The 10,543-nt window shown below is 49.1% G+C and overlaps 1 protein-coding gene across 3 annotated transcripts; it reads right to left on the bottom strand.

Moving 5' to 3' along the window:
* Positions 1–1,760: 1,760 nt before the first annotated feature.
* On the bottom strand, positions 1,761–6,065 carry LOC120698033. 3 transcript variants are annotated; one of them, XM_039981477.1, is made up of 7 exons: positions 5,237–6,065; positions 4,647–4,886; positions 3,811–3,900; positions 3,110–3,259; positions 2,898–3,022; positions 2,175–2,304; positions 1,761–2,079 (listed from the first exon to the last, which is right to left on the bottom strand). In XM_039981477.1, exons 1-7 carry the CDS (start codon positions 5,894–5,896, stop codon positions 1,954–1,956), a joined length of 1,521 nt encoding a protein of 506 aa, XP_039837411.1. In that variant the 5' UTR covers positions 5,897–6,065; the 3' UTR covers positions 1,761–1,953. The 3 variants fall into 3 exon arrangements, with proteins under 3 accessions (XP_039837411.1, XP_039837412.1, XP_039837413.1); XM_039981478.1 differs by lacking the exons at positions 1,761–2,079; positions 2,175–2,304 and adding an exon at positions 2,315–2,411 and having other exon boundaries at positions 5,237–6,017; XM_039981479.1 differs by lacking the exons at positions 1,761–2,079; positions 2,175–2,304 and adding an exon at positions 2,498–2,543 and having other exon boundaries at positions 5,237–6,016.
* Positions 6,066–10,543: the final 4,478 nt, after the last annotated feature.

Here is a 10,543-nt window from a genome sequence, read left to right as displayed (position 1 = left end):
GTGAGGTATGCTGCGAGCTGGGATTTGTTGAAGCTGTACTCCCCCCGGACCTGCTTGATGACGAGCTGGGAGAGCATGACCCGCTGTCGCCATCCTGCTGACGCGGGCGCTTGCCACGCGAGTTCTGGCCCCCGGGCGCTCGCCACCCGAAACATGGTGATGCCGAGCCGATGATCAAGCGAAAGCCAAGCAGTCCCCTACTTGGCGCGCCAAATATCGGAGGATTCCTCCACACAGGAATGCTCGATCTAGAGGCGTATGAACACGAAAATCACACAGAAGGTTTAGAGTGGTTCGGGCCGCCGAAGCGTAATACCCTACATCCACTGTGTGTTGTATTGCCTGTGCTCACAAGAGTTTGCTTGAGAGTGGTTCTAGCTGGTGAGCTGAGAGTGTGAGGGAGAGAGAGTGAGTCCACTTGTGTCTGTGTGAACCTGTCATCCTACCAGTGCGTGCTCTCCCTTTTATATGACCAAGGGGAGCACGTACACTGAGCAGGGCCCCGACATGTGGACCCGGCGATATATTATCTTACAACGTACGAATCTTCTGACCAGGTATGGTCTTGAGCTGTCCTATCGGAGTAGAGTCTAGCATCTGCAGCCGCGCGTCGAGGTCATGATGAAGCGCCGAACTACTGACTCAGACCACTGTAGCAGCGTGCACTGTTGCTCCAGTCAGTAGCTGGTCATCATGACTCGTCGCCCATGCACGCGGCGCTGAGTTTTTAATGCTTGCCTTGGTAACTGACGAGCCGTCTCGGTAACTGGTGATCCACAGTGTGGACTGACAAAAGCTGCCCCATGCCCAGCGGCAGCAGAGCACACCTCAACTACTCGCACTTAATGCGGGTGGGTGAGGGAGCTTCCAGCGGAAGGCTTGCGCCCGCGCCCGCGTGACACGTGGCGGCTCCGGACCCCTCCCGAGTAGCAAGCTGAGCCGAGAGCTCACGGGGGTCCGGATAGGCACGTGGAGGTCCCGGACCCATCTGCGGGAGTCCGGATGGCACGTGGAGGTCCCGGACCCACTTGCGGGGGTCTGGGTCCGCGGCCACAGGTGCTGACCATTTCCACCTCTAGGACACGTGGTGACACCGGACCCGGCCCCGAGCGGGAAGCGGGTCCGGGCCGTTGGTCCGGTGAGATGGAGTCGGACCCCAGGGGTCCGGCTGCTCAGCTCCTTAGGGCGTAGTTACGGATAACTACGCGAGTCTTGGCACAGTAGAAGTGGGTACCCCAGTTGCAGGGTACCGACATTTCTCACAAGTATGCATTGTTATTTTCAACAATATTGAACTCTATCAGTTACAAAACTTGGTATTCATCATTGATGTAATGAGAGAATGAAGCTTTAGACGTACTTCAATGCATGATGTAATGAACTTTATGGACTGTATCTATTTGATTTGATGTTCTGAAGTCTGAACATATTATTCTGAACTTAATTACTCAATTTATAAAACCGCTAAATGAGGTTAGCAGGAACTATATTCCATTATAGCCTTCTCTTAGCCTCTGAAAAACTAACCGCGTCTTAACCCGCTATTTTTAACATTAATTCTGAGTAAAAAAAACTAATTTACAAGAAGCCTACATGTGATCAATTGGAACAGCATCGTGTCCGCGTGTGATCCACCCACCGAAGTATCTGCTCATTATTACGGTGTATAATCATCATCTTGGTGTTATCGTCGCGCACCTTATTTATTTATTTCCTACTGGTGACTTATGTTATTTACCATCTTTGATGCTATTATCACGAAACCAAAAAAAAAGGCTTCAAATTTATCCATAGTAGTGGGTCAAAACATAGGACTATATATACAGTACTTCTCTTTGGGAAGATATATAACTACGAAAATGGTGCAATATATACAGACATACAGTGGTATCGTCTTCTCGAAAGCATATATATACAGATGTACCGAGGGCTCCGCAGGGATAGAGTCACACGTCAAAACTCAAAACCACCGTTCAATTGAATAGATAAAGAAGGCCTAGCCATGTTGTCAATGGGTGTTTCCAAGGTGATTACCAGCCCCGAGCTGCCCACCTGACCATTCCATTTGGATCGCCCAAGCTGCCACAGAACCATACAAGGACGTCAGTTAACAATTAGGCGTGCGTTTTAATAAAAAGAAACTTATTATAGATGCGAAGTGCTGGAGCACTTACAGAAAGAGCTGTGAACGCCGAGGGATGTCTTGAGCAAGAGAAACCACACATTACATTGAGTTCTTCCTTCAATGAGTGGACAAACTCCGCACGAATTCCAGGATCACTTCCTCCGAACGTGGGGCAAACACTGGTGCATGTATGCATCAAAGTGTTCAAAAGCGTCCGACTAAAAATGAACTTGCAAAGAAAGGTTTGGTAGAATGCCTTCTAGAAACAGCATGACGGCAGTTAACACTACGAAAGCACAAAAAGAGCTACTCATGCTTTTGTTCATTGAAATAGACCAAAAAAATGACAATCTCAAGTTGAATTCTGATCGTAGACCTATATATCTGTCAGCTTTTTTTCCTCCAGCACACACGAGATCTGTGTATCAATATATTAAGAAGAAGGTGGGTGAGAAGACCCAGAGTACACAGGTTTTGTTTTGTTTTTCGGGGGAAAACAAACCTGTAGAAATAAAACCCCTCACACAGAAACTATCACTCTAATACCCTTAACACTTTTTTCCAGACCCAAAACCAGGACCAACTATCCTAAATATCTGCCAAAGCTTTCCTGACCAACGAAAATATTAACACAGCCATCTGTCCAACAAAGGTGTACACCGCACTGTCACTAACAGCAACCCACCTTATTACTAAGCTGCTCAGTAATGACCTCATTTTTCTTGCAAAGGAAATACCAATTAACTTCTAACAAGTGCTTATATTTACCTACCTCACTTGAATGCTGGGCCTCACCACAAGGCCAGACCTCGTCCATGCTGCAGCTTGTGCAACTCCAAATGAAAGGGAATTGTCAGGCCATTGAAACATTGGGGTAAACCTAGTGCCTTTTTTGCTCTGCAAAATAAATGGAGTAGAAATAAGAATGGCAAGCAAAAAAAATTACGAGCCGGTCTCAAGAGGATTAAGTGATGCTATACTAACCTTGAAGGAGAAGCTCACTCTTGTTTCACCAGGACAGTTTCCATGAGCTTGGAGCAATCCACCAAATAAAGGCAAAAAACCACTTGCTGTTATTCCCTCACCAGCAACATATGTCAATTGCCCATTTGGAAATTGCACATCCATGAAAGACTGAAACAAATAGCAAAGCTAAGAAGCATTAACGACAGAAATATGCCACAGCACAACAGTAAGATTTTGCCAACCTCATTGCTTCTACAAAAAGACAATTTCCCAGAAAAGAAACATTCTTCATGGGCTTAAATTCCTCGATTAGAAAATACGAACATTACACTAATCAAGAAAAGGTTATATTGTCCTGCTATGTTGCTCTACAAAATTCTATCTTTGAAGTCAATTACCAAAGCCAATTATGTCAGCCAGTTATTTATGGGGACAATCCTATAAAAAGCATGTAATGGAAATAAATATCCAATGATAGCAAGACAGAACCTTAAAATGGGAAACCATACTAACCTGGTACTAATTTCCAATTATCCAGGGACTGTTCTTAGAATATGGTTTGACAATTAGAACATTTGTCTATTGCATTGTTAATTTGCTATACAATATAACTGAAATCTGATAGCAAATAGATATCGAATAAAGAAGTTGGAATGGAGAACAAAAGGGCAAAAGGTTTATGGAGAGAACAGGAAAAAGCATGTACACAGTAAACTTACACAAGTTACAGGGTTGAGGCACATCATTGACATCAGCATCCATTTTTTATGTTTTGACCAGATAGCTGGGCACAAGGAGTGCATTCCATTCTGCAATACACACATGAATTTCAGCAAGGACATGTAACAAAGAACAAGCCAGCACACACTTGAAATGCTTGAATAGGCTTGATTAGTACAAGGGTGTTCAAACCAGTTTGTGCCAAACCAGCCCACACAGATTGGATGGAGCCAAAAAAAAAACAAAAAAAAAGTTTTAGCTTCAGTTCATTTCCCCCTGGCTGTTTTGGGGTCAGTTTGGCACAAGCAGACCCCTTAGTATTTGGTACCCATACTTGAAAGTGCTTGAATAGGTGAAATTCTATAGAAAAGGCAACAAATGCAACCAAATTAAGTACTGGATGTGCCGATGCACTCTTAGGCCCAATAACATAAATAGTTTATACGGATTTGGATACAGAAATAAACAATAGTTACATGCTAAGCTGTAATGTTCAGAAAGAATATGAAACATGAAGTTGGGGTAAGAATAACAATTGCAAGTCTTCCACATAGCTACTTTAGAGTATTTTAGTGACAACATAATAACTGAGAAATGAAACTAGCAATACAAAGAGGCAGACAGCATTCCAGAATAGGACCAAGAACTGAGTTCCATTTGGGTAGAGATTCTATGACCATAAACTACACGCAAAGGCTCGAAACTGTGATGGTCTATAATAAAATAACCTAATAGGCTGCTAGTCTTCATAAGACAAGTGATGCAACAATAATGTAATTTGAATAGGCATGTAGGGCGAAATCAATATCAAACCAAAATAAGGGAGAACAAGTACCTTGCGATCATAACCATACCAAAGAAGGTGTTGCTTTGACAGATGAACAGGCAAAAGAAGTGTAGAGTCTCGAACAAACAGTAAAGGCCCCAGTTGAATAAGGTAAAGAGGTGAAGTATCATTTCCAGAAGTTAAACTTCCACGTGATGACTCTAACCTCCAAAGGTCTCCTCGTGCAACTACTGAACTCTCAAAGTCACGGTGCCTGGTGTTGTAAGTTGCCGATATGTTTACAATTCCCTATGCCAGATACAAGAGTCATGATTAGCATTTCAGGACCTTTTTTATAATAAAAACATTTGTATCCAACCCATCTATTTTTGATGGTATGGAGAAATAAGTATCACTTTTTGATGTAGCAAGTAGCAACAGCATAATTGAACTGCACGCACTGCTAAGTTACAACCATGTAGTCATAATCTGATTAAACATGTACGGCTCATTACAGACATTAAACTTATGATAAGCACAACCGCAAAATATAGCTCCGGTACATGTTTTCAAATAGAATCGTCTAGTTTAGTCTGTGGCAGAAATGTGTCAATTAAGCCCAATCGATCATCCAGCTCAAGCCAATCGATCGTGCATACCTTGGCCTGCTTAAAGTTATCCAATGTCCCAATTTCGCATTCGAATCCGTCTTCCTCCTCATCCAACCCGTCGTCGTCGGCACCCCCAGCCCCAACCCCGCCCGCACTAGCTGCGGTGGCACTTCCAGTGGCCGCCGCAGCAGCAGCCGCTGCCACCTCGAGGGACCCCATGTCCGCAACCCTTTCCAAAGTGGTCTTCGTGTGCCCAACCGCCCCCGCGGCGAGCGCAACCTCCCCGTCGTCCGCCGCGACCGCGGCCAGCGGCCGAGCGGCTTCCCATTTCCCGCGCCGCGCGCCCTCCGCGCGGAACGGCAGGGGCACAGGCACCTGGCGCGCGAGCTGCTGGACCGCCGCGCCGAGCTCGTAGCCCGCCTGCCCGAGCCGCCCGCCGATCTCGACGAGCGACGAGACGGCCGCGGCGGGGAGGTCGACCGCGCCCCCGCGGCGCGCCCCGCCGACGAAGGGGACGACGGGGAGGTCGATGTCGAAGGGGATGGGGATGGCGAGCTTGGGCGGCAGCAGCGCCGGCGGCGACCACGGGGGCAGCTGCGGCGGGTGCGCGTGGAGGAGGAGCCCCGAGAAGCCCTGCGCGAGGCGGTCCGCCAGGTCCTGCCCGTGCCGCTGCACGCCCACCCACGAGGCCTCGAGCGAGATCTCCATGGGTGATCCGGTCCCGCGCCCCCCGAGCCCGTGGGGGGGCCGACCTCCAGGGGAAGGAAGAGAGAGGATTCGCGAGGCGCAGGCGTGGTGGGGAGGAAGCGGCGGGTTTAGTGGTGGTGGTGGCGGGATTGGCCGAGTGGAGAGCGAGCGCGATAACGGCTTGCTTGTCCCGGACGAGACGACGTGGATGGATGGACGGCTAGATATTACTACTCGTGGTCTCGGAGCTGCGGGGCCCACATGCCCGTTCCGCTGCGGCGGGAGCAGGTTCGGTGGAAACGGAACGGCAGGCCGTTCGGACGGATACGGAGTAACGGGGCTCAGATCCGTTATGTTATGATATGCTAGCGTTATGTTATGATATGCTAGGGTTGTTCTTGATGAATCGTTTTTCTTTTATGGATTCCCCGAGGGTGTTCGGCTGGTTGATGCTGATTTTTTGTGAGAAAAAATACTACTGACTGGCTAGTGCTGGTGGCTGGTACTGATTTTGCGTGAAAGAAAAATATTGTTGGCTGGATGCAACGAAGATGCAGCGAATAGAGTCAAAGGAATCGTATAGGTACCAGATGAATGATTTTCTCTCTGAACTTGCTTTTGGAGGATACTGAAAATGAGCTTAGAACCAAGGAAAATCTTAGACTGCTCGCGATCGCTCCTTAAACATGATTGATTATCTAACCCCCGTGGGGAGGCATCAGGTTTCAGGCCTCTCGAGCCTTCATGTTGCAGGGCAGGGCCATGGCTGCCCCATATTCATGAAGCCATTGCTCAAAAACACTGATGATCAGATTGATTTGCCACCGCATAAGCTCGTCTCGTCTCAAAATAACCGCAGTCCAAGCTAAATGGAGCTTATGGAGTTGAGAACCAAGTGGACAGCTAAGATTGAAGTATTCAGCAGAGATCAGGAAGTAGTGCCTCATTTGATTTCACGAGAAAGATTCGAGAATGGCTATAGGTACAAGACGGATGGATATCGAAGTCTATTTACAAAACTTTTTGTATGAAGGGATGTAAATCGCGAGACGAATCTAATGAGCCTACTTAATCCATGATTTGCAACAGTGATGCTATAGTAACCATCTACTAATTATTGATTAATCATGGAGCCCCCCCCCCCCCCCCCTCGCCGTCGCCCGAGCTGGGGACCGGAAGTCCGGCACCAGCGAAGAGGGCGGCGGCGGGGCAGCTCGGCGGAAGCGAGCGAGCACGCCGTGCGGGGCGGTGGCGGCCCTCTTCTCCGGCGAAAACTGGCGGGCGCTCCAGTGCTCCTTCGACCGGATCCATGGCCCCCAGGGACGGACCGCCCGCGCGTCCTTCGAGGCTCCTCTCCGACCGATGCAACAGCGGAAGTCTCATGCCGCGGCTTCCCGGCCTGCGCCCGGGCCGGCGCGCGGACGGGCGAGCAATGCCAGCGGGCGGCTACGTAGGCGCCGGTCTACCCCGGCGGCCGGGGCCGGCTCGCCGGCGCACGAGTGCGCCATGGAGAACGTCGTGATCCTGAAGCGCGGGGAGCACCTGCATGACGGCGTGACGGCGCCGGGCTGGCGGCGCATGGGGCCACACGGAGCTGGAGGCGACATGGCGGCCTTGCGGAGCTAGAGGTGACACGGCGGCTCGGGTGGCCGGGGCCTGCGCGAGGCACGAGGGACCACGCAGTGCGCCGGCCGTGATTGGGCGCGCGGGGTGGAGGCGCCCCGGCGGGTTCGACACTGCAGATCTGGCCGGCATGTCGCCATGGAAGCGAGGTGGTCAGCGGCGGTGAAGGATGGCAGCGAGAATAGGAAGGAGATCTTTGCAAGGCGCAGGGAGGCACAGCTGGCGGCACTGTCCCGAAAGGGCTTCCATGGCGGTGGTCCTAGTAGTGCCGGTCTGAGTTTGTGTGGTGGTAGGGATGGACTGCTCCGGGCGAAAGCTTTTGCTAGCAACCTTGCTGGTGACGATGGCGGCGGCGCCTTTGGGCGCCGTTCTCCCTATTGGGGGCGTCGTCTTGGAGCCCATCCTTGCTACAAGGGTCTCTGAGTGAAAACCCTGTCCAGTTTGGACGAGCGACGGTGGCGCCACCGGCGTCGTCCCCTCCTTGGAGGCGTCGCCTCTTGAGACCCAACTCGGCATTCGGCATTATTGGTGACCACAGTTCATGGATGGCTGCTTTCGATGGTGGAGCAGGTTGGCTTTGCGCATGGTGGCGAGCTTCTTGGGGTTGTCAAGCTCACGTGGAGGCGATCGCAGCTCTGATAGCGGCCAGAGGTTGTCACACTCTGTCGGGTTGGCTGCTTGCAGCGAACCATGGTGGATGGCGTTGCCTGGCAACTGTCAGTTCGGTGTGGGACTGCGTCGGTGGACGGCGCTTGCGGTAACGACATCGTGGGACGACTTGGTTTGTAGCGTACTACGGCGGGTGGCTCAGCGGAGCTGAGCTATGTCGGTGCAGTACATCGTCATAAGATGGCGCAAGCAACTTCTTTGGTTTGCTGGATCGGTGGCGGAGGCCTTGTGCGCGGGTGGAGCAACGAGGCGATGTCGACCTTCGACGGTGGCTCGATAGTTTCGATGGAGGCTCTAGGAAGTGGGGTAGCACTGCCTTCCATTCTGATGGCGATTTTTGAAACGGATCCGTGATGTTGAGTGCTATGGCGGATGTGGCGAGGTCCCCGCATGCGGTGTTTCTTCGAGGCGACGAGAGAGAGTTGGAGTCCAGCGATGGGTGTGGCGTGGCCCCCGTGCGTTTGTGCTGTCGTGGTGGCGACTACGAGGCAGCCCGCGAGAGGTCCGGATCCGGTGGTTTCACTCTGTAGGTGGAGTGCGGTGTCGCAATGGCACTACGACGAGGGGTCCCGCATAGCGGCGGTCCTTTTGGTGTACTGCGGTCTGTCTTTTCTCGGGTCCCTGTTGACGCGAGGTCTTGGCGGAAGTTTGGTGACTTCATGTTAGTTTGTTGGTGGGCGTCGTGTTTAGGCTCGTTCCGGCTTCCGTTGTAGGGTGGAATGGTGCGGCTGGGTTGAGGACCCAATCCAACCGGTCAGTCATGGTGGTCTTGAGTTTGTACTACTCGTGCTGATGCCCCAATCCAATCGGGCAAGTAGCTGTTGTTTTTCTTTCTTTCTTTTGTTTTCCTGCCTACGGTCTTCCAGAACTGTAGTCTTGTATTTTTTCTGCTATATCAATAGAAACTCGCACTGTCTCGTGCGGTTCGTTCAAAAAAAACATTTTTGCGAGGGATGAGAGAAATAGATGGTGACCGAATATTCCAAGCATATTTCTTGCCATGCATGTCTGACAGTAAAAAGGGTATGAAAAACTTAGATCTCAACTAATAAGCTAATAGTATGAGATTATTATCTGCATCCAAATTGTATACACCCATCTAACCCTAGCTGTGTGTTCCAGACAACAATATCTAAATATAATCTACGTGTCTTGTATTCCTCTAGTTTGCCACTACTCTATGTTATTATTTTCCTATTTACTCCCTCCTACCCAAAAAAAAAGTCATCTTTAGAAATTCTATAAATAAATTAATAAAAAGGTAAAATGATCATGTTTGCTCCTATTTATTACCCATATTTGACACTAATTGATTCTTACATGTATATACACTTTTTAAATAAGGTAAGATGACTTGTTTTTTGAGATAAATTTTGAATATAGAATGACTTGTTTTTTTTTAGACTGGAAGGGTATGTGTTTTTATTTCTCGAACCTGTATTTTGCCGGCTGCAGGCGGTGGATAAAGCAAGTCGGCATGCTACACAGCTCTTCGCGTAAGCTGTAACGCAGTCCACGCCCGGACAAATTAGCACCCGTATCTAGAACGATTAAGCAAGCTGTTTTGCGGATAGTCCAGATAGGAGCGAATCATAATCTGTGATGCTTTCAGTGGTTGTTGTATGAGGTCGGCTATATCCTTTCTTTATTTGCCGTTTCCTGATGAACCTAAGATCAGGTATCCTTTAGTTCAACTACATTTTGCACGTGATACTGAACGTTGAAGTACGTCTTAATTTTCTGTGAACTCGATGCTGACTCCACAAAAGTTGTTTCCAAACTCTTGGATTTTCTTGCTAGCTTTTCCTGAGCAAATTTTCCATTACCCACTTGATCTTGCCTGAGAGTGGAAAGCCACATACTTTGTAGTGGTAGACCCACCCCATGTACAAATCTGCCCTGTCCTGAAGGTTAGACTTCATCAGAGTTTATATGTCGTGGCGCATGTTTTTTTACAGTCACGTGTTTATGGGGGTGGAGCCAGCCATGGAGTCACCGGTGTCAGCTCCACTAAAAACCGATGTCAGCTTATTAGTTCATGAACAGGGTGTAAGTAGTTTGTCACTTATTTTGAAAGTAAATCGTCGGTGTCAGCTGACACCAACAAACAAGCCTATCTCCGCCCTGATGTGTACTGCCTATCTACCATGTGCAGCAGTCCCATGCCATTTGCATTTTAAAAAAAAAGAGAGACCGTACGTGATATATATGTGCATTTGTTCTCATCCAGTACAGGGATTTCCAAACCAAGAATGTACGAATGACGCCCAATTTGTCGAGTAGATCTAGTGTATTGCCACCTCCATTTCTTTTTTTTTGCTGCTTTTAAAATATGACAGATTGACGGAGTCTCCAACACACGTCTCCTATATATAC

The sequence above is a fragment of the Panicum virgatum genome, chromosome 3K (assembly GCF_016808335.1).
Source record: "Panicum virgatum strain AP13 chromosome 3K, P.virgatum_v5, whole genome shotgun sequence".
Lineage (NCBI taxonomy): Eukaryota > Viridiplantae > Streptophyta > Magnoliopsida > Poales > Poaceae > Panicum > Panicum virgatum.
Note: the sequence above shows the minus strand (reverse complement) of the source record. Positions and strands in the feature narration are given on the sequence as shown.